The sequence below is a fragment of the Caloenas nicobarica genome, chromosome Z (genome assembly GCF_036013445.1).
Source record: "Caloenas nicobarica isolate bCalNic1 chromosome Z, bCalNic1.hap1, whole genome shotgun sequence".
NCBI lineage: Eukaryota > Metazoa > Chordata > Aves > Columbiformes > Columbidae > Caloenas > Caloenas nicobarica.
In genome coordinates, this window is record NC_088284.1 from 107213858 (window position 1) to 107240526 (window position 26669).

A 26669-nucleotide genomic window follows, 5' to 3' on the forward strand; every position below is an offset into this window, starting at 1 on the left:
GCCATTTTCTGTGTATCGCCTCTCCTTTCCAGTTTTAGAAAGGAACAGTAACTACACGTGACCATTCTTCAGGATTGTTTAAATTTTATCATGGCAGTGTTATTCCTGTTATTACTCTGCTACACAGAGATGTTTGCTGCTAGATTCTGAAGGATTTATAAAAGAGATGAGGATCATGATAACTGATTTATAGGATCGCAAAAACAAAGTGCTGTAGAATGGCAAACAGAAAAGGCAGGGGAAGGACTAGAAAGGTGATCTCCCACATCCCCACTTCAAGCCAATTGCTAGACCTTTGAAACAAGATATTCTGCTTTGCACATTAATACCCAAGACCCTCTTTACTGATCAACCCTACTACACGAAATACATCCATGAGATTACATATCAAAAACCAACAAGAAATACATGAAACATCTATTGTCGGTATTTGTCCTGAAGCTTATTTTTAGATCATGTGCTATAATCATGTGCTGACTACAAAAAAATTAAAACTTGGTCTGATCATCTCTGACCAGCAGAAGGCAGTAAAAATCACAAAATGGAAAAAACCACCAAACTTTCTTCATGAACCCAAACTCGTGCCATTGAGACCCAAATACAGGGAGAATGCAGAGAAACCATCCTGCTATAGGATGTTAAGCAGTAACACCAGCTCCAGACATTGAACAAATTCAAGTCACGTTCTTCCAAAATCCTGCACTGTCGTTTGGTTGGTTGGTTGGGGTTTTTTAACCCTTGGCTCCTGATACAGCCAATAACTATTTTTAAGCAGCTTAAGACAGACAAGTTAATGAAGAACCTACTCTATAAAAGACTAAAAAACAAAAAGAAAACAAAACCAACCAAACCAAACCCAAACCAAACAAACAAAAAAACCCCAAACCAAAACAAAACCACACAGACACACGCAAACCACAAAAAACCCCAAACAAACAAATAAATAAAAACCACCCCAAACCACCTCAGCCTAAGAGTGAGAAGAGATGCAGTTACCCCGGTGTATTTCTAGCAAAAGAACTAAAGCAGCAAATTGAACCAGAAAACACTGTTGGCATGTGAACAAACACATTTGTTTTTAGGCCGGAGATGTAAGTATTATAGTGGCCTCCATAGAACGTGGAGATCTGAGAATCATTTTGCCGTAGTGGAGTCAAAAGATACAAAATAAAATTTTACAAGAGGCAAAGCACCTCGAAACGGCCGCTGGAGGCTCCGTGAGGGGCTGACCCGGGACCGAGGCCTCACGGCGGGCCCGCCCTTCCCGCACAAATCCTCCGGCCTCCCGCCCTCCCGGGGGCTCGTCCCCGGCCGTGGCCCGGCCCCCTCCTCCTCATCCTCCTCCTCCTCCTCCCGCCGCGCCCCTTCCTCCTTCCTCACAGGAGCGGCCGCACCGCCTCCCGCCGGACTACAGCTCCCAGCATGCCCCGCGCGGGGCCGCCGCCCGGCCCGGGCCGCTCCGGCCGCCGCGCCCGCCGGGACCTGTAGTCCTGCGCCGTTCCCCCACGGCTGAAGCCCCGGGAGGCCGCTCCCAGGCCGGCTGCGCCGCGGAGCTCACCGGGCGGGTAAGCGGCGGCCCCATCGTCTTCCGGCTGCGGGCGGCTCCTCCGCCCCCTTCACGGAGGCCGCGGCGATGGCGCGAGTGGGGAAGCGTTGGCCGCCCCGCGCCGGCGGCGGCTCCGTGAGGGGTGAGCGAGGGGGGACGCGGGGCGGGGGAGGCGCAGCCCGGAGCGCGGCCTCGGCGGCGGCGGGGAAGCGGCGGGCGCTGCCGGGTGTACCCGCAGGCGGTGTCCCGGGCCCGCGGCTGCGCTCCCGGCCCGCCCGCCGGCGTGTGGCTCGGAGGGGCGCCCCCCGAGCGCCTTCCCGGGGTGTGCGTGTCCCGGCGGCGGTTCGGGCCCTCCCGCTGACAAAGCCGGTGTGAGGATACAAAGAGCTGAAGTAACGAGCGCGCAGACAGGCGGCTGCTCCGCCAGCCGCTCTTGCTTGGCTTTAAATCCTGGATGGCTAAAACGTTCGGTCTTTGCTACAGGATTATTTCTGTAAAGCTGTTTTTTTTTTTTTTCCTGGTTTTTCTTCACCTTTACAAAGCGTCATTTCTAACTGTCTTAATGTGTGGTTATAGCTGGAAAGGGGTAACTCCTTAAAAATGCCCTTTTGGCGTTATTTTCTGTCAGAGACTCCTGTGTGGGGTTTGCTGTCATCACTACTCGCTCCGTTTCTTTCCAGGTGGAAAAACAGTGAAAGGGGCCTTCACTCTTAAATTAACAAAGATGGACACATTTGGACTTAATTCATCCCTTTTGCTGTGGTCAGTTCATCAGGTTAGGTTGCTTTTCTGTTGTTAATGAAAACAAATTCTGTTGTCTGGGAGGTTTTCTTTCCATCATTATTAACAAACAGCCACCTCACTGCAATCGTCCCCCCTCGGTGACGGGGGCTCCGAGAGGACAGGATTTCATTTTTCATTCAGAGCTGCGTCCTGCCGCTCTGCGAAGTGACGTTGTCCTGGTAATGTACATCCTGGAGAACTCCTTAAATGAAACAACTTCAGTATAAAACCACTCGCTTTAGATTTAATAACAGCAGCTGCGTTGAGCCCTTTGGGCTTGAATCTGTGTTCCTTGTGACCTTCTCCTGATGCCATTCCATTCATTTCAGTGGAACTATGACCGATGCCTTCCTGCATTGATGGGAAGAACCTGTGTTTTTCCAGTGGAGTAATGAATGTGCCTGTTTTGTGTTAGCATTCCTCTTGCAAGTCCTTTTCAACTCTTTAGCATAATGCTAGGGAAGAAATATAACTCGATCAAAGGAAAATGTGCTGCGATGACCACTGTCTTTTAAATGAGCTTCTTTCTCATTTCAGTAATTTTTCCTTCAGGCCCTTTTGGAACCGTAGTTTGTTTCATTTCCAATTTTAGCCAGAGGGAGCTTTTATAGGTGTTGGCTTTTAAAGTGGGCTCTGCATAAATGACTGTCGCCAATTGATCGTGTGAGGACAGGCTGGACCAAACACACTTTCTGAAGTTGTTCATCTTATCAGCTTTGCCAGCGAGAGTCAGTGATACGTGTCTATGCGAAGTCTTTCCGTCTCCTAAGGAGGAAAATAAAAAAGGCACAAAAGGCAAGAAATTGAAATCCAACCTTAAGTGGTCTTTCTCTTCCTTCCCCTCCAAAAACCCAGCTTAACACAAGGCTAATCCAGGTGGGGTTGTAGCCATTTGTTATTTTCACTGGCAAAGAAATGCCAGTCTTCCTCTACATTTGTGAGCTTGCATTGCCTATTCTTCTGGCAAAAAGTTGCTGACAGAATTTTATGAAATACACTGGAAGAGCTGGAAAAAAACATTCTGGAGAAGGCTGGGGCAGTAGGCAGCTGTCTTCTTTGCCCTGCCTACAGATCCCCAAACTAATATAGCTGTGTGTGGACCTTCAGGCTCTGAAGACATTGGCACCACAACATCTTCACACTCTCTTCAATTGCACTATCAGTGGTCACGTTTTACTTACAATGTGCTCCCAGTGGAGAGAAGTAATGTGGTTTAGTCTTCATCCTGCTTTTGATCCCAGTTCAATGGAGAATAACACCTGGAAAGGTAAATACAGTTCTAGATTCTCCTTTTAAAGTAAGGCGGGTATGTATAGCATCAGCGATGGTGTATTCTCCCAGTCCAAATTTATTCATTAAACCAGATAGTTCAATTTTGTTCACATCGTCATCTGATGTTATCAGAACTCGGCTAGAAATAGGTGAAGGTTGCAGTGCTGTATCACTGTTGATCAATATTCGGTGTCCCACAGGAGCTCTTCATTTTTCAGCTATCTGTGCAAGGGTCTGGGCTACAAAATATCACCAAGAAAACCTCCTGTATCAACTCTTCAAAGTGAACCATCAACAGAACCCATGCAGTGAAGGAAGCTCTATCAATAGCAAAGTTCCTCTTACTAAGTGGTGCAGGTGGACTACAAAGGGCGTTCTGTCCCATTTTCTCGCATTTCTTAGAAAGAGGTTTAAAGGTATTATATATTCTTTCTGTATTATTACCAGTTTTGCTTACTTTTAAGGTGAAGTCCATCTTGCAGTTCAGAAAGAGTCAGTAGAAGTGCATTCCCTCCCTTGGAAAATGTATAACATTATATATAATGTATATTAATAATGTATATATAATGTATATTAACTTAGCAAGTTAATTCCATACAAAATTATGTCACTGTCACTACACACCTTTTCAGTACTATGCATTTTCTGCCTTGTACATGTACAGCAAAACATCTTGCACATTGTCTTGCAATTCCTCCAGTGCTTGTAAACTTTGGCTTAGAAAATTCTTGATTAGAAATCTGAAACTAATGCTGTTTTTAAAATCAAGATTTGTTTATTGGTGCTCAGGACCCCTGATGTGGGAAAAAAGTGCTTATTGCATTCTATTCAGCAGAAGAGAACAGCATCTATTCTATTTAGTGGATGCATTGTAGCTCTTAATTTCTCTGCAAATTAGAATGAGTGTACTCACGTGCCAGCCCAGGTTACACACTCTAGATGAGTTTGTTGTGCAATAGAGAGCTGTTGGAGAACATTAGATTTTATTTAGCTTTGTATAGTAATTTTATTGGTGTATATTTGGAATTAAATGTTTTTATTACTTATTCATGGAACGTGATTGCTTCTCAGTCCCCGATAGTGGAGGATTCTGCAAGTTTATTGGTGTTTCTGGTCATGTTAGGCTTAAGTACCTAAGTGGTGATATTATACCCTGTGTTCTCAGTGCCTATGGATATATTTATATTTTTGTTTTTACAGTAGCAGAATTGAACGTCTTACAAGACAGCGATGGCTTTTTCTCTAGAATTTGAATATGGAGGCCACAGGGACAGATGAAGTAGAAAAGATAAAATCAAAGTTTATGTCTGCATGGCACAACATGAAATACAGTAAGTGAAACAGTGTATGGTAAGATCCTGTCTCAGTCGCAATGAGTGGAATGTTTCTTGTTGACATGAATGGCATCATGATTCAGGAACTTAACTACTGGGGACATTGTCAAAACCTGAAACTGAATTCTGGCCCTTTGAATTTGTACGCCATATTATACTACCTTTTTTTGTGTCCAAAACCTGCAATTTAATGATGAAGTATGCTTAATCAATCCCCCAGGAAAAGCAGGACTCCTCCTGCATTTTCACTGCTCAGATGTGACGCTTATTGTGTGTTACAATAGGAGTTGGAAACCTCACAGAATCAAGCTATGCAGTAATGAATTCACAACAGAGACAAAGCAACTTACAGTCAGATTTAGCATTTCTGTATCCTAACAATTTCTGCACAGCAGTACTGTTGTATTAACATTCAAGCATTCATATATGGGTAACATTGTTACTTTTAAACCAGAACTGTAATCTGTGTGGGTTGTTTTTTTTTTTTTTTTTTAGAACTATTACACTTTTTTGTTATTTATGAAAGCAAACCCCAATTTCAGTACATTTTCTCTATGTTCCCCTTTCACAGGTTACCTTTGGTTACCATATACAATTAGACATTCCTTTTTGAAATAATTTAGTCACAAATTTGTACTTTTTTTTTTTTTTGCATCTATTTTAGGTTGGGTGTTGAAAACAAAAACTTACTTCAGTAGAAACTCTCCGGTCTTTCTGCTGGGAAAATGTTACCACTTCAAAACTGATGGTATGTACTTAGCACTTAACTCATTCCAGTCTTATTCAGCAGGAGCTCTGTGGGCATACTTTTAATCTTCTAGAATGAACCTCCTTACCAATTAAAAATGTAAATACGAAAAGCCTAGAAAGTACTCGTTTAAATGTCCCAAACCACCACCCATGCAACCCATCCTAACCTGCTTTATTCACATTTTACACTGAAGTCTTGTTCTTTCTGTAAATATTAGTGCTGTAATTTGCGCTTTACTTTATTGACCTATCGAGATTTTCTTTCTAAAAACTCCTGAATGAAACATCAGCAATACCTGTACAAAGAGTCACTACACCAACACCTTTGTTATCATTGTCCAGTATGCAGATTTTTTAAGAATCTCTATTTGACCATTTACGTGTAGGTAAATTAAGCAGGTTTTTTTTACTTCTAATAACAGAAGTGCCATACCAACTTACAGCTTAAATTTGTGCTTTGCCTTACAGAATCTGGTGAACTCTCTACAGATGGGTCCAATTTTGACAAAATCAACACGGAGATTTCAGGAAACGTTGAGGAGTTTCGTAAAGATTTTATTTCTAGAATATGGCTGACTTACAGAGAGGAATTTCCTCAGATCAAGGGGTCTGTGTTAACAACCGACTGTGGTTGGGGCTGCACGCTGAGAACTGGTCAGATGCTGCTGGCTCAAGGTCTTATGCTTCATTTTCTTGGTAGAGGTAGGTTACCAGCGAAGATCTCTGTGTCTGGTGTTCTGCAGAGAGTGTGATGGTCTTTATGTAGCCCAAATCTAAAGTGCAAGCTGGTTGTGGTTCTGGATTCCTCGTTAATACTGGAATTGTTACTTTGCATCTGAGCAGGGATCTAACTGTCCACTCTTCCATTTCGGAAAAAGGGAATACTAAAGTGTGTCAAAGGAAGATATTGGAAACTCCACAGAAACTGTGAAGAAAATACTATAAAAATTCACGATCCCATATCTGGGTATTGTTATTATCCATGCAACTGTCCAATTCTCTTGAATTTTGCACATTTCTTGAACTCAAGGTGTAGGAATGAGTTCCACAGCGCATAGCTGCGGGCTATGGCAAAAGTGATGTTCTTTTATCAGTTTTAAGGTTGTACATTATTAAATTCTTCTAGAATTAAATATATTGAGTTAATAGAAGGATTCTAATCTAACTTCAATACATCATTCTTTGTGTTGAAATTTGCACTATTTCATTTCCTCTCTTCCCCCTCATGTACTTACAGAGGAACTTTCCTTTTTTTTTTTTTTCCTCATTGTCTATCTCAAAATGCTCTCTGTGTCACAGCTGTTCCAAAGAAGTAGCTTTAGAAGACTTGGAACACTCTCTGCTTTCCAAGGCCAAGCGTGCATGTCCTCCCCATCCTTCCAAGCTGAGCCATGTCCTGCGTAGAGGTATTTTTGGTTCTCATCGTTAACCACCTTTTCTGTCCATCCTCTTCTCAATCCTTTTCATAACCCACCACATTGCTCCTGTCAAACAATCGCTCCTGTCCTCTGTCACCACTGCTTGTCATCAAAATGATCCAAGATACGGGCCTGAAGCCACCAAGGCGTGTTAGCTGGAGAGAATACAGTGTATTGTTTACTCGGCCATTTGTTGGATCCCAGGAATACGTTAGTAGAAGATAGTTGTGAAAGCCTGTTCTGATAATACTTGGTACTTGCTGTGCAGATATGATGTAAGCTGTGAACATAGTCCCAAACAAGCTGCACCACAAAGTCGTCTTTCTTGGCAGTGTCATGACTGGACTGTCAGATTGGCTTATTGAATGTTCCTTTTGCTGTAGATATTTAAGTCATAAAACATACATTATCCCTTTCAACTGACTGCAATCATCAAAATGTATGAAAATACTTCTGCTGAGAACACAAATCCCTTAAATATAACTTTTGTTATACATACATTTAAAGAAATTTTTTAAAAAATCTGATCAGAAGAGACTACCTGTGAAGAGAAATGTGTAATGGCTCATTCTGAAGTAACCCCAAACGAGAAAGGTTTATATCTTTAAAATTCATAGTTACAAAACATTCGTTGCACTGTCCCCCATGCATCCTAATTTGGAAAGTGATTTGGTGATTTCAGAGCGCTAGTATTTCTGTGGCAATCCAAATGTGTAGAAAAATGGAATGTGTATGGTCTTTCTGGTCTGCTTTTCTCATCACCTAGTCATCCGACAGCTGGTGAATTATCTTTTGAAAAGCTTTTTATGAGGTCTGGGTAGCTTTTGAAACATATTTAAGTGTTTACATGAAGTTTTCCATTGCTGTTTACTCTTTTCCCAAAGATGTTTTCATTATAGTTTAATGGTATTGTTTCTGTTACAAAGCAAAACTCGACTGCAGTTACAAGCTGGAATACTTAACGCTTCCATGAGTATGTGGAATGTTCCAGGTATTGCTGAATTATGTTGTAAATGAGTTTTTATTTTAAATATTAAGGTACTGGTAAGTTCTACTTTGAAATGCTGTGTTTAAGACACTGACTTAAATTTGAAGCTGCCAGTACAGGAACAGCAAGGCCTGTGGTGTTAGGTTGAGCCTATGCCTGGGTCTGCAGTGAAAAATTAACATGAGATTTCACAGAGAGGTGGCAAGAGGCATTGATGCGGGGTGGTTGTCACACAAGAGCGGCTGACGTGGATTATGACCATTACCAGCAATACTTGTGACATTACTGGAGCCCTAAATTAGTTAGAATTAAAATATACTTGCCTCTGTGCTTCCTCTTTGTTTCTCAAGGACTTTTACATAGCTACTTCAGTCCGAATGATGAGGAGGGCTGCAGTTCTTGCTCTCTGTCAGTATTCATTTGAACAGGTCCCTCTCGCTGCTGTCACGGCAGTGTTCAGAACCTCCCGGAGCTTCCCCAAATCTGGCTAACGGAGCAAAAGCATCCGTGAGGTTTGTGGGGTGCGTTCCTTCCTTGCACGCAGCAGCCTTCTCCTTGCCCTCCGAGTTGTTGGGTGCAGACCTTCAGGGTGTGTTGTTTGCTGTGATCCGGAGGTTTCCTCACATGCTCTGTGTTGCAAGTAGTTGTTTGAACTCGTGGGAGAGACTTTGAGTCATCTGACAAGGGAGCATCGGGGCTCTCTAGATGTGCAGAACTATCACACTGTAACGCAAACACTGCGTGTAGGATGCGTTGTCAGAGAAACCTTTAGAAATGCAGACTGTAGATACTGTGCTGAATAATGCTTAAACAAGTTTGTCTTGTAGTCCAGGTAAATAATTCACAAATTTACTGAATAAAGGAATCTTGTCTATTTTTGTGCTGATCTGCTTTGACGTTTTGCCAGGAAGAACTGTTTGTTTTTACATGAATAAAATTCCTCAGGTTTGCCTATTAAAAAAAAAATTACAAACCAGAAGAATTAAAAAGCTTTTGAAACTTCTTGTTTGACATGTTTGACTTTTTAGATGGTACTTAATAGAGAACTTTTGTATTTTTAATATATAAGATAGTTCTAACCTGTGCCTTGTAATCAGGTATATCTTGTATATCTTAATTGACTGGGATTGTGGAGTCTGACCTACTATCTCAGCCTACATGGCTAAGAAATGTACTGTTGGTAATATCTCGTTTCGCCTATCATTCAGCAGAAAATAAAAGCAGGTCATACTCTACTTGAGTTCTTTCTTTACATTTTAACACTGACATTTGCATCTGAGCAGGTAAAGTACCTACTAATGGTTTGAGGAACAGCAGGGAGAAAAGGATGTGCTTTGCAAAATATGCCAAGAAGTTACTATTAAGCCTAATATGCCTCTTAAAATTTCTCACTGCAGCCTGGGTCTGGCCAGATGCGTTGGACATCGACAGTTCAGATTCGGAATCGTGGACAGCCCATACCGTGAAAAAGCTGACAGCATCATTCGAAGCGTCGCTTACAGCAGAAAGAGAACCCAAGATCCTGTCAAATCACCATCGGGGAACGCTGAAGAGAAACTGGGATGAGAGTGAAAGGAGAAATGAAGTTTATCACAGAAAAATAATTTCTTGGTTTGGCGACTCTCCACTGGCAGCTTTTGGGTTACATCAACTAATAGAATATGGAAAGAAGTCTGGAAAAATTGCTGGAGATTGGTATGGGCCTGCAGTCGTCGCACACATTTTAAGGTAAAAATACCATTATTCTTTGTTGTTACCGTGCCTCACACATTACAGGAGAAGCATTTCAAAGTGTCATGAGATTACTTCAGCTTAATTGAGCATCTAACTGTTCATTACTGGCTTTGTAAAATGTCCATATTAGTAGCAATTCTAGAGATTTTTCAGATGCAGGAAGGGAAATAGCAGTAGGTGCAGGAACTGAACAGTGGAAAAAAACCTCAGAAAAAACCCAGCGTTCCTGTTTTCCTGTACTTTTGGCAGTAGAACTCCCAAGTATCTCTCCCAAACCTGGGTTTTTAAGTAGAACTGCATTTAATGAAATGTTCTAAAAACTAACCACTCTTTCAACCTTGGAACATGCATAACATTATAGATTTTTTTTTTTTACTGTAACCTGGGGGCTGTAATGTACTGATAGTGTAATGAAATGTCAGAGCTAAAATTGATGTTTTCAGCATTTCTTTGCACATATCAAATTCTTGTGAAACTGTAAATGTATGGGACTATTAATATTGTAATTATATCACAGTAAAAGTAAAGGGTCTGTGACATTCAATGTGGTTAAAAAAAAAGTGGAAAGTCAAATTTCTCCATACTATGTGCCTTTATATGCCATTTCTTTGAATATTAGCAATTTTTGTTTTGGTTTGGTTTTTTTAATGCTTATGTTCTTAGTGAATTCCAGTTTACCTATAAACTGAATCACCAGTAAGTCATTTAAGGAGCAGAAGCCAAAGCTCATACATTTATCTACATACACATCAATAGAAGAATTTGATGTTTAGTATAGAAGTTTGTTAATCTAAAGTGAATCTGTACTGAAATAACCAGCTGTGCATGTGTGCGCATGTGCAAATGCATAGAGTGATGTGAAAGTTTGTTTATGTGGGTTTTATCTATTTTTTTTTCTGATGATAGAAATTTTCAGAATTCTTCTCGCTTGCTTTAAATTGTAGTAGCCCCTTTACCTAATGGGAGTGGGGTGGGATTTGGTCCAGAATTCCATTCAACACAAACCCACCGGTGATTTCCAGCACTGCAAAGGTTTCCTTTCTGAGATGTCCTTTCTCTCTTACAGCAGCACTAACAATGTATAGCTCTCATAACTTGAGAACGACTGTATTAAACGATTCCTCAAAATATATTGTGAAATAAAGGGATAGTGACCATTTAATGCAAGTGTGTGGTGAAGTCAAGGGCTAATCTTCTATTTTGAACAGTTTAATTTCTTTACAAATGTTGTCCTTGACTGGTGATCATGCTTCAGTCTATCGACATGTATTTTCTTTTTAGTTTTTAGGTCCGTTACTCTTACTCTTTTGAGGATAGCCTAATACTGAAATTATCTTTTTGAAAGTTTTGGTGAAGCCTTACAGCTTTTTATGTGCTAGCCTTTATTTCCATAGACATGAGCTGCTAATCTGTGCCTAGTTACATGAACTGAGGTCAACTAAAGAGATCTATGAAGTTGAAAATAATATTTTTGTCAGCAAATTTAGTTTTTATTATCCTCAAAGGGTTATAAACATAAAGAAATTAGGTAGTGAATATGAATTTCATTGTAAGCTGATGTGTTTCTTTGGGCTTTTTTTTGTGGTTTTCATAATTTCTTCTAAGTAGCAAGTCATTGTCATCTTTGCTTCAGAAAAGTGTTGCCATATATGATGAATCTTTGTATTCAGTGTTTAAAAACAAACAAACAGCCCCCCTGTCTGTATTTATCAGGAATGAAAGGTGTCTTGAATTAAAAAAAAAACAAAAAAAACAAAAAAAAACCAAAAAAAAAAAAAACACAACCAAAACCGTGCCCCCTCCCCCCAAAAAACCAACAAACCATTAAAATCAACCTGTTTCTAAAAATCAAATAATTTGTTTCTTTACTGTTAATTTCTTTAAAATCAGAGAAGAGTTTAATAGTTTTGTGTTTGTACTTAGAAAAGCTGTTGAAGAAGCAAGAGACCCTGAGCTACAAGGAGTAACAGTCTATGTTGCTCAGGATTGTACAGGTAAATGTGATTCTGGGGTTTTTTTGCAAATATTTTAGATGCTTCTTATGCCTTTCAGTAAGCACTTAACAACAGAGCTCTAAAGGATAAAAATAGCTCAGAAATGGATCCACATAATTGACATCACGTAGACAAAGGGATTCTTGATATATGCAGATGTTTGTTCTCTTGGAGAATGAGACATCACAACTTGAAACTTCATACGTGGCTTGTTTGGTATCATCCAGCAGGATAACTTTTTCTTATCTGCCTGTTGTAGCTTTCTATTTTGTATTTAAATCAGTTAATAATCTGTTTTGTACCGGCTTCAATGTTGTTTTAGTATTAAGCTAGTAAGAACTTCCATATTTTATTAAAAATAACCCCCTAAAACAACCAAACAATGAAAAGAAATTCGGTTCAGTTAGAGTAGATGTGTTAGTTACATTTTTATGTGTCTTTTGCATCACAGGATTCTCTTTTACCTGTTTTTCTAGAGGAAAAAAACCACTGCCCCAGTCTCTTAGAATAGTAAGAAGTCATTTTTTCTTGGAGTTCAGAGCTGTGAGCAGGACAGTGAACCAGAGTCAGCGTGACCTTTCTTCTGCTCCAACGTGGTATTTTAAATAATCAATAACAGGCAGAGGAGCTTAGAGCTCTGCATGTTCAAGAGCAGAAAACGATGACAAGATCAACTAAATGTGTGCTGGAACTTTACACTAATGACTATAGTCTTTCAAATCTAAGCACAATATATTAATTTGGTAGCCGTGTTTAGATGCTGGAAATTTTAGTTATGTCATAACCCATCTCTGGCTAGGAGAGATGAGACCGACATCCCCGGTAATCGATCAAACTGGTTTTAAAGAGATACTGTTTAATCATACGCTACAAACCAGTTTCGCCTGACTTAAAATGACAGTGGAAACCTTAAAAATTATATTAATTTTTTGCTTTTTTGTTCTGGTGATGATTTTTCGCATCTCTCTTGGTTTGGAGGGCCTAAGCAGTAATACTACATTAAGTCTTTTAACTCATTTTCAGTGACTGTGTTGTGTGAGCTTTAGACAGCAAACTTGAGTATTTATTAAATAATTTGTCTTTTTTTCCTTTAACGTGTAGATGTTTCTGTTAGTTGTAGGCTTTCAAGTTTTAAATTACTCCTTTTAGAAGTTTGTATCAAATGAATAAATATTTATTGGTTTTCCACTAACCTACCCTTCTGCATTTTCCTGACAATGTAGCTTATCTCAGCAGCAGCACATGACAAAATATTGCTGAAAATAAGGAGGAATAACACTGTTTTCATGAGTCACTCGAGTTATATTTCAGGAGGACAGTAATATTTGGAAGGACTGTAGTTTTAGTTTGTCGAACCAAGTGATCACATTGCAGGTGTGTCTTTGCAAAAGCCAGCGGTTATATTTTAAATATGAATATTTTCGTGTGTCTCCTTTCAGTCTACAGTTCAGATGTTATTGACAGACAGTGCTCTTTTATGGATTCTGGAAAAGCAGACACAAAAGCTGTAATCATATTAGTTCCCGTGAGACTTGGTGGTGAGAGAACAAACATGGACTACCTAGAGTTTGTAAAGGTATGAAATAAGAGTTCAATCATTTTTCAAATTGTAGCACTAGGTGATATGAAAAGCGACTTCATGATGGTAATTTTCTACCTATTAAATGTGTGGTGGTGGTTTTACAGTTGAAGGTTGTAAAGTTTGACTTTACAGATTTTAGATTTCCCTATTACAAGATCAGACATAATTGCAGAGCACATGATGTCCCGTGGTAAAGCAGCGATAACTGTCCTGCTCCTAAAGTAGCTGCCTGAAAAGACATTAACGCAGTGGCTCGAATTACAAATGGTAATTTAGTTACATATGCTATTAGAGTTGTCCTGTATTAAGTATCAGTCAGCATTTTAAAATATAAATATACCAAATTCCTTATTCTGTTTCTTATTTTCTTAAATGTCAGATGGTTTAAGGTGGTTGCTTGTATGTTCTTCCCATTTTCTTTTGTCTGTTTCTTCCCCTTAGAATTTTTTGATATCTTTAGTCACTGCTTCAAGTGTTTTTTCACTATGGGGACATTAGGATGAATATTTCTAAGGACAGTGATGGAGGACTTGCAAGCACTAAACACAAATAAAAACAAATTGGAAAAAAGTAAAACTCCAAGAGAAAGCAGAGGGGGGGAAGGTCCGTGCTGTCCCCTTTTTTCAGCTCAGCTTCTGCTCAGGGTGCTCACGCCTGAGGATCTACTGAAGCCCTGGCCTGGAGCACAAGAAAACTTCTGCTAGGGAAGAGATCGTTCTCAGCCCTGCTGCTTTAGTGTTTTCCACGCTGCTGTTTTTCTGTCTTTAAATTCTTGTTTTAATTTTTAAAATACTACAACTGAGTAGCATGTACAAAATCTGAGAGTCTGTTGCCTCATTTTTTTGTGACTGTGTCTTTGTAAAATTTTAGGAAATATGTTTGGTTTTTAATGGCATGGAGAGACAGAGTAATGAAGCCTTTTATTTAGGTGATGAACTAATAAATTGTTTTTCTTTCCTGATTATTTTCCTTGTATTTTCAAACAGTTAGTTTTGGAAAGTTTTAGTTCTTTTCTGATTAATTCTGACAACACAGCTAAGATAAGCCTGTAGTCGCAGACCTGATCTACAGCAACCTTTATTTTCAATATTAGCTGCAAAAAAAGCCTTTGAATTGGGCACGTCCAGGAAAACACACAGTGCTGGGGTGATTTCTGCTGCTCATTTACCATGCCTGGTGCTGCCTTTTGCAGCCTGTTCTAATGGAAACCGTGATAAGAGGGATTTCAATTGCAGATATTAGTCACTCCAAGCTTTATCTCGAGTGTCCACAAGAAGTGACTGAATTTCTTGGGGTCTGGATTTAAGTTAAAAATGCAGATTTTAGAATGTAGTACAAGAGGTAATTTCTACAAAGGATTTTATATTTATGGATGAAAATTGATAAATTTTTTATAATTCACTTTTACAAGAAAATTCCCAGAGATGAAACAGTTATTCGTTACTCTAAGTAGCTTTGCTCCCTTTTGGTTTCACTGGCAGAGGATGAGTCCTCCTTCGCTCTTTCAGCCTTTGCCTCTGATGTGCCTCAATGTTCTGGAATGCTCAATCATGGAGAAGCACTTTCTAAAAAAGCCTTCTCATTTGTATTTTAAATAAGCAGCATTTTCTGTTAACCTGCAGAAACCAGTGTTCTGGATTGGTGTCCCAGTTTGGGCCAGCATCCACATTTTTGGACCCAAGACTCATCTAGTGCCACAAGAAAACCACTGTGATTCATGGACATGTAAAGGCTGTTCAGTTTTCAGAGTATTTAATAGTCTTTGGCTCCAATTGCATTAGAACAGTTGGGCTCAGCTTTCCAAAGTGCTCAGTGCTGGCAAAATTCAGCTCCTGCTGGAGCTGGTGGGATAACTAACGGAGAACTGTGTCAAGGCAAGGCTGAATACTCACAAAAATCTTCTGTTAAGAAACAGAACCTCATGAAAGCGAGAACAGCAGAAATATGTTGAAGGGGGAGAAGGAGGAAAGTCCTCCTTGCCTTCTCCATCCCTTTGCTAAGTAATTCTTTGAACAGAGGCATGAACAAGGTTGATTTTTTTGGTGTCCTTGTCTGGGCTGCATCCCGAGCTTGTGAGGGACACAGGAATTTCAGTCCGTTGTACTACTGACGTGTTCTCACCCTGGCAAAATTCCCTGTAAACAGGTAAATCCTTCTCCCCAGCACTAGAAGATATATCCATAAAATCAACATTTCATTATGTAGTGATAAGCCCACTAGGTTTGTGTGCTAACACGGACACGGGGATTGCAGAACCCAACTCTCACAATGGGAATGGCCAGGAAGACGCTGGCAGCACTGGTGGGACTGTGGCCTGTGTCCCAACTCTTCCTGTCCTTGGTGGCCCCAGCTTTGCAGGGGCTGGAGCGGTGGATTTCTCCCTTCACACCTCCAGGCTGAAAAGATTCCTGTATTTCACCCCATGTCCCTCTTAACTCCCCCGGGATGGATTTGCAACATCTCTTTCTCAAAGTTGCCACGTGCTAATGGCTCCGATCCTTCTACCCTCCCAGTCAAAATCCAGTAAGATTTATGGGGCTTGTCCATTGTGTGTCTCTCTCTCCTCCCATATTTTGAGCTGCTGTTTTTAGAGCTGTATCTTGTAATTACTCTTGCTTCAACTGGCATTTCTGCCTATGATGTAAAAGTTCCTACTCTAGACAGACTTTTACATTTGAATGCAAAGACAAGAGAGCCCCCAGGGCCACAGAATGTATAATAAACGCATGTGAACTCTGTAAATCTGAATACTTCTCTAGCTTTTGAATAAGCAACCTGTACTCAACTTGTATGACACTACTTTTTGTCTCCTCCCTGAAAATGCCACTGCCGGTTCTCTCAGTGTATGGGCATCTCATAACAAGGGAGGACTTTGAAATATCTGGTGGTATGTTATCCCTTTGCTCAGTTGTAAGCTTCTAAAAATTGAGTCAAGCCTCAGAAAAGCACTAAGTTAGTCTTAAAAAAAAAAAAGTTATTTGCCTAAATAGTAAAGAAAGAGCAAAGATTTTAATTGGGTTTAATACTTATTCTGTTTAGCACTGTCCTAATTATTTAATGTTCTGCTTTATAGGGAATTTTAAGCCTTGAGTATTGTGTTGGTATTATCGGTGGCAAACCCAAGCAGTCGTATTACTTTGCTGGATTTCAAGGTTAGTGTTTTAATACGTTATGTCTGTTCAATATTTTTCTTGAAGAGTTAGGAAGTTAATATTGAACCAGTGGGAAATAGCATGATTAAAATAGCAAAATGAGTACCTTATTAATTCATCATATCTACCCAAGTCCAGTCATTTGTCATTTACCCCGTATAGTAATTGGATTCTGTAAAATGTACATTTAATTTCCATTGTTGCATAAACAAGGCATAATTTATCTGTTTCGCCAAACTTCAGGAGCTTTTGCTGTTACTATCTGGCAGTTCGTATTTACGTATTTACTTTTTACTGGTTTAAGTGGTGTTAGTTGATGCTGAAATGACAAGCAATATATTCTCCCTGTCAGGATGAAGTAGCATGATACATTTTTCATATGCAAACTCCAGAATATAATTGTGTGTTTGTAAAAGTAATTTTATCACCAAAAATTAAATGACAGTCTCATCACTTTATAAAAATTCTGCTTATACAAGCATATTTGATTATGCAAAAGTTAATCTGTCCTGCAAAAACCTGTGCTTCAGTCAATGAAGATCAGCCTGGCAAGCACTTACTTGCTGGCTTTTTTTTTTCAGCTGTTCTGCATAGAAATTGGATTGTAAGCAGTGTAATAATAAGGTGTTTTTTGAATTACTTGTCTTCTGTTTTGTCCTTGTAGATGACAGTTTGATTTACATGGATCCTCATTACTGCCAATCTTTTGTAGATGTCAGCATAAAGGATTTCCCTCTTGAGGTAGTGTGGATATAGACCTGGCACTGTTTGCTTCCCATATGAATCAAACACTAATTATTTAGAGATGTTCTAGCTAGCTGCATCTTTATGGTTTTACAGTTACATGTTATTTATCAGAGTTCTGCCCTTCTTTATGGGCCTATAATCAACAAAAATGGCCAGAGGTTAAAAGAATCAATGCGAGGTTTTAATTTTTACTTCATTAATCTTTGTCCGTTTCTTTTTAATGGTAAGAAAACCTCAAAAGTAGATGATCACTTCAGTAATCTTCCATCAAATAAAACAGACAACACTTGGAGATCTTAAATCAGAGTTATTTGGATTTGGTTTTGTTAGTTTGCCCATTTGGTCATTTTGTATTTTATTTTAAATTCAAGTTGCAATCAACATCATGGAGAGTATTACTGTAGTATTCAATAGCAGGAGTCAGTTGTCAGTTTGGAACCAGAGTTCCTATAGGTTTATCTGCCAATTCTTTATCCAGGAATTTGTAATGTTTCTATACTGAAGTAGGTGGGTATCATTTTAAATGTAACTTCTGCTCCTAACAACTTTGCAGGTCACTTTTTTAACTTCATACACGTGGAAATTTTTGAGGTTTATCGGTGAGGTTTGTGGTTGACCAGATGAATTTTATTCAAGTCTTCTGGACTGTTTATTTTAATGAGTTTTATTATTATTTTTAATCAAGCTATTTTTATGGAATAGCAGTTTCCAAGAAACCAACAGGTCTGAAATGTCCGTGCTACATTTGTTCTTCCTTCCCCCCCATCCCTTTCTGGGTGCATCTGGATGCAGTGAGTTCATCTTTTCAGGCTACATCTAGGTCTTAAGTATCATGCGTGTTGGCTTTTTTTTTTTTTTAACAGTAGTGTTTTCCCTTTTCTTTAACCTCTTGCCAAATAACTTGCACTGAAAATAGACAGAGCTAGAGGAGGTTATTAAAGAACTCAATTTACAAGCACCATGGGAAAACATTCTCAGCTGCAGAAGTGTGTGTTCAATAGCCACAGTACTCACAGGAGTTCTCAGTGCCATCCAGACAAATTCTCCTTCCTCATCTTGTGTCCAAGTTCCACATGAACTTCCAGCCTCCTTGGAGCAACTCTACATGCTGTAGAAACTCTCTGGCTGTATCCCTGGCTTAGGACAGCATCGGCCGCTCCAGGACAGGGGTTAGTGGTAGTGGTTCCTCGTGCCACTGTGTTCTGAGAAGTTAAGTGCTCCTAAAGATGGAAACGCAGCTTCAGAAAAAACATATCGCCTGTAAATAAGGAAGAGGAATATGTATTTATCTCCACCACCCCTGAAATACTAGTTACTTAACGTGGAATTCTTAAAGTAAGTCCTGTAAACAGTGGAAGTCACACCTGCAGAATCAAGTAGGTGATTTTAATTGACTGTTGACACTTGGAATGCGATTCAATGGTGTGGAATGAATCCTCGTGGCTTCTGGTTTGTGTAGCAACCAAGAGTTAACTTACACTGAGAGCAATGGAGAGAACTGCAATGGGCCTGTTGTTATGAAAAGACCCATTAACATACCCTGAAGTTCATCACAATATCTTAATCAAAATACCATCAAATAGTATTTAGGAAAAGTGCTTATGCATACATACATATATATTTTTTTAATATATATTATATATATATTTTTTTACATATATATGAAAGGAGTTGTACAAGGCTAATGTTAAATCCTAGGGCCGACTTAAAGCAAACACTACATATTTTTCAGTATTTATGCTTAACAAGATGCTTTAGTTAGCATGACATAATATAGAAGATTCTCTAGAAAATGAGAGGGTTCTGTATTTTAAAAAAGGAACACAGCAGCAAAATGTATCAGAAAATATCCTAAGAAACTTCAGCTATTTGTAGAGATGCCTTTAGCTTTGCCCTGTTGAGATATTTGGAAGAAAAGCTGGTGAGTCCCAGCTGTACCAATTTGTGTTGTGGCAGCGGCCAGAGATTATAACCACGATCCTTGCCGCTTTATGCTAATAACCGTAGTAAAACACGGTGCCTTCTCTGAAGATTTTACAGTTTAATTGGGTAAGGCAGACGAAAGGTGGGAAGCGCACAGAGATGCAGAGCTGAAGTGACTTCCTTAAGGTCACACTGTAGCTCAGTAGCCAAGCTAAAAAAATACACATTTTTTGGTTTCTGTTCCCATGACTAATCCTCCAGATTGTGCTGCAGGCTGGCATTAATATGAATTTCCAAATAATAATAAGGTTTTAAAATGTATTTTGAAAATACGCGAGCTGCCAGCTTGGCTTGATCGCATCCTAATGCTTTTCTGCAGACGGAAAATATATTGCAATTTAATGCTTAGTGCATTTAATAGTATTATATCTTTGTCCAGAAATGTCAAAAGTAAACAGAAATTGCTTTCTTAGTGTGGATAGTTGCTTGTTAGATTTATCTGTAGGGAGTATTTTCAAAATTGACAAATTGTCCAGAATAAGTTGGAAATCAATCCACTTTGTATTGGCTTCCAGAATCCATTTGTTTGCAGGAGTAGAAAAAAAAGAAAAAGCCGCCCCACTGCTCTTTGTTGTACAGTGATTTGTGTAGCGGTGAAGACGACTGCCCTGGGCACTGCAGTGGGGCTGCTGACATGTGCTGTGAAAGGCAGGCTCCGATTTATGTATTTGATGACTCAGGAATGAATATTCAAAATACAATTTCTGCGTATAAAATTTGAACAGAATTAGGAGAAAAAAACAGTGACTAAAAATCAATCTTGTATAAATATTACTTCTCATCTTCGCTTATATTTTTTAGCAGAAGTTTAAGAGAAATACCTCTCAGGTTGGTAATCACAAGTAAAGAATAATATACCTCAGTATGTAAAACTATTACAGAGACGGATACTCTCAGATTAGGTAGGTAGTGCTGTCGTCTGCTGTATACTGACTTCTGATTGGCAAAAATAGAAGATAAAATGGGTTTCTAATATCCAGCCTGCTTGATATCACCTGTCGGGGTTGCTGTTGCTACAGTCAAACTAGATTGCAGGAGTTGTTAGTTCTCCTTTACGGAGGGAACTCGCTGGTGTTGGTAACAACTCACCTGTGTTGCTCCGTCCTGGTGTTGCTGTTGTGTGAGTAGCCGTCCCGGCGCCGAGCTGTGTGCGGCCTCCGCCAACGTGGGAAAGGAAACGGCGCAGAATGTTCCCTGGGGAATATCGCTCACTGGGGGAAGTTCATGAAAAACAAACCCGTGTTGCAGTGCAGCGGGGTCTCGGTTGCGGCGCGGTGCAGACGTGGCGTCAGCGTTGGTTACCAAGCGGTGACAGCAGGATTGCGAGTGATTTAATAGCAGTGGGATGGTGGGGTAGTCCTGCCTGTTAGGAGCGGAATAAAAAGGATCACCTTTCAGAGACTGCCCGTGGTGACAAAATAATTCCAGTTATGAGACACTGAGCTTCACCCAAACTACAGTTATCAGGGTAGATAGCATACGCTTATCTTTTCTCTCAAAATGTGAATCACGAGTGTGAGGAAAGGTTTTTGTATTTGTTTGTTTTTTCTTATACCACGGCTGCTGATAGTATCAGTTCACAGCACTGTCAGCATCATCTGTCATGAAAAGACATTTCACATTAGGAAAAAAGCATTTATAAAGCAGAGCATGTTTATGGGATTTTTCCTACTTGTGGATTATTGTAACGTGGTTTTGCTGTTGTGTTTTTTGCGGGTTTTTAACCCGTTTCATTTCCTAAAGGAAAATGCACGAGGTTGGTTTATTCCGTTGTGTCTCTTTTTATAGAGGCTGGGGGAGGAGAAGGGGCAATGGGCGGTGGTAGTAAAGCAGTAATTGTAGGATAGTGCAAAAGCTGTTACAAATTCAATTTGCAGGGGAGCATCCACCTCCTCTGCCTTGGGAATATTGATAAAGTAGCGCTCGGAGCAGCAAACCTTTGACAGATTTCAAACTAACGTGGTGTTGTGTGCAAGTTGGGGGAATACAGCGTAAACAGCAGGAGGTTTTATACATGTGGAACAGAGTGGGATCGCTTGAATGCAGGGGGGGGGCTGAAGATAGAACTTCAAAAGAGTTTTAATTCAAGGGATACGATTGTATGTTAAAGCTGTGGGTGGAAAAAAAAAAATTGCATTGGTCTGTACCATTCTCAACCTTAACCATGTATTTCATGTTTTCTAATCTTGAAACTTGCAGTCATTCCACTGTCCTTCTCCCAAAAAGATGTCATTCAAAAAAATGGATCCGAGCTGCACAATAGGATTTTATTGTAGAAGTGTGCAGGACTTTGAGAAGGCTTCTGAAGAAATAACCAAGGTAGGTGTGGAAGTTACCAAATGGATTCCTCAGCCCCAACGGCGTGTGTGCGCTGCGTGTGGATAAGGGCAGAGAATCAGCTCTGCCCTTCTACACAGACCTCGTTCTCTTCTCGATATTTATCGCTGCTTTGATAATCGTTTTTCATCCCATCCCGGTTTAGCAGCAGGTGGAACGCGGGAGAGCGCGGGCTGCGCTGGCGCGGCGATGAGGAGGGTGGGATGAAGGGCCGGGCTGGCGCTGGCGGCCCCGCGAGGTGGCACTCGTGAAATGGGAATGTGCCTGCGCCGGGACGGCCCTGCCGGGCGCTGAACGCGCAGCCCGGCACAGGGATGGCTTTGCTTTTCTAAACGGAAGCATTTGATCAAGCCAAAATCGTCTGCTATTTCTGGAGAGCGTAAGTGCTCTTTCTGATGGCGTTTACATGTAAAGCAGTGCGTTTATGAGGGGGGAACAAGGCATCGCCCAGCAAATCCTTCCACTTGAAAAACACTGGCATAGGGTCATTTAGGTCCAAATGTAAATTACTTTTTTTTCCCTTGGTTATTACAGCATGTGAGTGTATGAAATACAGTGTTATTGCTATGTTTGTATTAGCAAGTAACTGTGTTTTGTCATTTTAAAAAAATAGTCTATGAAGGGATGCAGCAGCAGATGGTCACAGTATTAATGTTCTAACCACAGCAGTTACCACAACAGTGCAAAGAATTAATGTTTGTACGGCATTTTGAATGCCCTGTTAAGTGGCATTAGTATTATAGCCAAAAAACCATTTTAACACTTTATATAATAGAAACTTTAGTAGATATTCGTTTATGCTGAAGTTTTTTCTTTGATTCTTACACAGAGAGGTAGAAAATAGATTTAAAGAAGTAGAAGTTCCTAAGCAACCGATATATCAAAAGTTTAAATAGTAAAGTTTCTGTTCTTTCTTGTTTTCCTGTTCTATCATGTATAAGACAGAAGGTAATAACATGGTAAAAAATATCTAATTACAAAATCAATTACATTGGAAGTTCTCTCTTTTTCTTCTTCAAGTTTGGGATTAAGTACATTTCTTTTTCTGAACATAAGTTGTGAAAATACTCGTGGCTGATCTAAGCGATTATCCTGGCATTTTAGATAGGAGTTCTTTAATATTAGTGATGTCATTTTATATAAATATATTTCAGGCACAGTAAGTTTGAAAATAGAGGAAAGTTTTTATACAAATACAATTGAGAAACATTCTAAGGTCTTTCAATCCTTCACCTTCTTTGTTTTTTCCCTGCTTTTCTGTTATTTTTCCCTTTATTTGCAATTTGAGTGTGATCACTTTTTAAAGCACAGTAGACCCTCAGTGTACCCTGTGTAGACTAAAAAACTCAGGTTCTCGCTGCTTTTGTGGGCAATAGGAAGTGGGAGAAAAGATTTAGGTTTTATTACTTGAGAATAAACCTGATGAGCCATATATTCAATGACAGAGAAATTAGGGAATTGAAATTAAGGGCCCAAATGGAGCGACTGGTGAAACTCCGTCCAAATCACATTCACGTTACCCTTTGCTTCTGTACTTGTTAGTTAGGCAGCTATTAGTAGTTTATTAGTATCAGGAATTAAATAGCTGATGGATTGGCTTATTTACATAGGTGTATGTGTTTAAACTTTTACTAAAAACATTGATTATTGTCCATGCTGATTCTACAAGAACAATATCGCCCTGAGATGCTTAGTTGCTACAGAATTCATACCTGTGCTTGAGGAGAGTGCTATGGTCATTCATTATTTTGCAGAGGTTTTTTATATTTCTCCAAGAGCTCCAGCTGCACTGAAACCAACAGCACATGGAGGTGATCGGGATGGAAAAAGATGCAGAGTTAGGCATTAAAATTAGCAGCTACCTGACAAAGAAATGGAAATAAATGTTTAGATTGTGCAACGCTTTTGTTTCAATAAAATGATATTAAAAATAAAACCTGCATTTTTTACTTTGCAGTCATCACCAGATAAATATCACTACTTACTGTATTTTTGCATTTCCAATTAACATTTGTCTGTGTTTTACATTGTAGATGCTGAAATCTTCGTCTAAGGAGAAATATCCCTTGTTTACTTTTGTAAAGGGTCATTCTAGAGACTATGACTTTGCTTCCAGTCCACTCCATGAAGAAAATTACCTTTTCTCTGAGGATGAAAAGAAAAGATTAAAAAGATTCAGTACAGAGGAGTTTGTCTTGCTTTAAGGACATTTTCCACCAGATTATTGGCAGCTGTCCAGAACACTTGCCTTTTAAAAAATAAAAAAGAATACATGTATGTGTCCTCTTCCCCCAAAAAGGCAAGCTTGGGCTGAAATTGCTCTATTTTCATAAAGATGATAATGTTTTCTATGTTAATAGTCTTTAAAATGTCATTTATAAATGTCCTTGCTAATCATTTTTGTTCATTCCTAGTTGGGTGAGTTTAATGTCATGTTGTGGTAGTGAAGACAAGATAGTTTAGAGGCAGGAGTGCTGAAATGTGCCTGCGTCCTGGCCGTGCCCTCTTCAAACGCCCGGCCAGTCCCTAAAGCCTGATTGTCCTGGACTGACGGGACATCAGGGTCACAAATCCTGAGCAGCAGCTGCAAGAAACGTGTTGGTTTTATATCATGGACACATCTCCGTGGGTTTTGAGACCATGTTCTTTATAAGCAAAATTAGAGTTCAGGAGTCATGTGGGAAGGGTAGAGCTCTAACCTGTCTTGCTAAATAAGCCCGAATAATGGTTAGTGCTGTAATGGTGACACAGAGCCCGAGCAGCACAGAAAGGTAAGTTTGATCTGTCAGAAGTAATTGTCACTTGCAATACTGATATATAGGCTGAATTGTGAGTTAAGATACTATTTAGCAGTATGATTTTATAATGGTTTCTCATTAAGCTTGCTTTGGAGCCCTAATACAAAGAGTGAAGATGAAGTACTACCTTTTCCCACAATTTTTAAAGGTTATGCTATTAATATTAACTGCAACCAATCAAAGCAGCTAAAGACAATTATTAGAGGAGAACAGTGTTTGTTTCCTGATTCAACTACTATAATGTTGAGGCTTCTCTCCTGTTAGTGCAGCTTTTAAATCGAAGCAAATGGGGGGTGGATGTTAAAAATTCTGGGCTGTGATTTATTTTTATTTTCTTTTTTGATACATGTTATTACTGTACAAATGATTACTTGATGGTGTGTGTTCTCAGATTGCAAACTAATGTACATAAATAGCTTCATGTTTTAACAAAGTAAATGCAATATTTAAAATAAGTATTAACACTGCTTGGAAAATAAAAAAGGTGTGAAAACATTAAATGCATGTGCCTTTTATATTAATATTAGATCCTCTAAGAGTGAATATAATCCTGCATCTAAAACAATATTGTAAGGTGTGAATACTCTGTTTATTTGCAATGAAGGCAAATTTTATTGCTGTGTTGTAAACCAAATGTTAACCTATTCCAAGTGCTGTTCAGGCACAGAAGGCACAAATGTTGCCGATCCAAATAATAAGCACCACGTGTATTCATTAAAGCACCTTTTTCCCTTTTATGAGAAAGAAGTGACTAATAGATCGATTTCAGGCAGAACTAGATCACGTATGTAAATGTGTCAGGGCTGGAGTGTGTATTTGCATGTGTTAATTGAGTTAATATTCCAAAAAGCCAAAGTGAGATTGTGTTCCCTTGTTTTCAGGAAAAAACAAAGAAACAAAACCACGCATCATTCGTCTAAATTAGTAACTTCTGCACTGCCGAATCCTACTAATAATTCCCATAATATTACTTTTAGATGCTGCATGTATGTGAGGAGGTTTGGCTTGATCTTAATATTTTTCATTAATAGCCCAGAAGAGGGAGTAAACAACATATTTATGGAATTTAGACGTCAAAATGAGGAGAATTGTGAATGTCAGTGAGAGCTACAAAATAGAAGGTTCCTGTCTAGTGAAGCCCAAGTTAAAGTAGCTTTAGCAAAAATAAAGCAAAACCGTTGAGTGGTTCCTCTGGGTAACAGTGGGCAGGAATTACACCTCGATGATCCTTGTGGGTCCCTTCTAACTCAGGACTTTCCATGATTCTATGAAGTTGTACTTTTAAAAAACAATAAAAAGACAATCCTATGCTGCATCACTAAAAGCTGCCGTCAGAGAGCAGGGGGATATGGGTTCCGTTGTGTACATGCCTGGGTACAGGGGAGAGGGGTTGGAGGGAATGGGACGTATCTGGGGAAGAGGAGGATGCTCCAGGCAAAGATTCCTGCAGAGGAATACACGGCTGTGGAATATTCTCCCCAGAAATGGTAAATCTCCCCCTGTGAGGCTGGTAAGAGCAGCCTGGCCCAATGGCTGACACATGCACGGTGAAGAACAATCTGCATTCAGTGGATCAGCTGAATCAATAATGTCTTTTCCATTTACAGCTTCTGTTGTAGTAGTAATAATAATGTAATAAGCTTCAGAGGCGTTCATGTGCAGGAATCTGCAATATTCATAATGAAGTTGAAAGTGGTGCTGAGTTACATCAAACTAAGAAAAATATATAGCTGTACAGTGGACTTTTTCCCCCAATTATGTGGTATTTTTATTTTTTTAAATGAACGTTACTGTACGACATTGATATATGTCTCAGGTCACATCTCTTTTGAAAGACTTTATCTGCCCTACCCCATTGCAGACTTGGTGTGGTCACCAGGACCAAGCCTGGCAATCGGGACGATGTCAAAGGAACGACTCTTCCCGTACTGCTCACCGAATGCACCCGCATTTTGAAACGGGCAGGGTGGGAGCACAAGGATGTTTCTGGAAATACGCGTGATAAAAAACAGTAATGAAACTACTTGGTGATTACCTTTTGTCATCAAACTAACACAAAACTGCTCAGGCCTGATAATTCCACCAGTTTTCCGTGTCCAGGCCTTTGTACCCGTTGGCTTTTTGTGCATTTACAAGTACCTCCTGGGCCGTTCCATCCCCCCGCAGTGCAGCAGCAGCAGCCCAGGCAGGAACCGCAGGGTGGATTTTCCTTCTTCTTGAAGTTCAGGTACCCCCGAAAATCCCATGGGCA

General features: G+C 39.7%; 1 protein-coding gene across 3 annotated transcripts; it reads left to right on the top strand.

Moving 5' to 3' along the window:
* The first annotated feature begins 1497 nt into the window (after nt 1-1497).
* On the top strand, nt 1498-24017 carry ATG4C (autophagy related 4C cysteine peptidase). 3 transcript variants are annotated; one of them, XM_065657393.1, is made up of 11 exons: nt 1498-1565; nt 4802-4932; nt 5600-5683; nt 6154-6387; nt 9489-9819; nt 11749-11819; nt 13259-13395; nt 16475-16553; nt 17218-17294; nt 21483-21602; nt 23654-24017. In XM_065657393.1, exons 2-11 carry the CDS (start codon nt 4857-4859, stop codon nt 23822-23824), a joined length of 1380 nt encoding a protein of 459 aa, XP_065513465.1. In that variant the 5' UTR covers nt 1498-1565; nt 4802-4856; the 3' UTR covers nt 23825-24017. The 3 variants fall into 3 exon arrangements, with proteins under 3 accessions (XP_065513465.1, XP_065513467.1, XP_065513466.1); XM_065657395.1 differs by lacking the exon at nt 23654-24017 and adding an exon at nt 23375-23556; XM_065657394.1 differs by lacking the exon at nt 1498-1565 and adding an exon at nt 1582-1688.
* Nucleotides 24018-26669: the final 2652 nt, after the last annotated feature.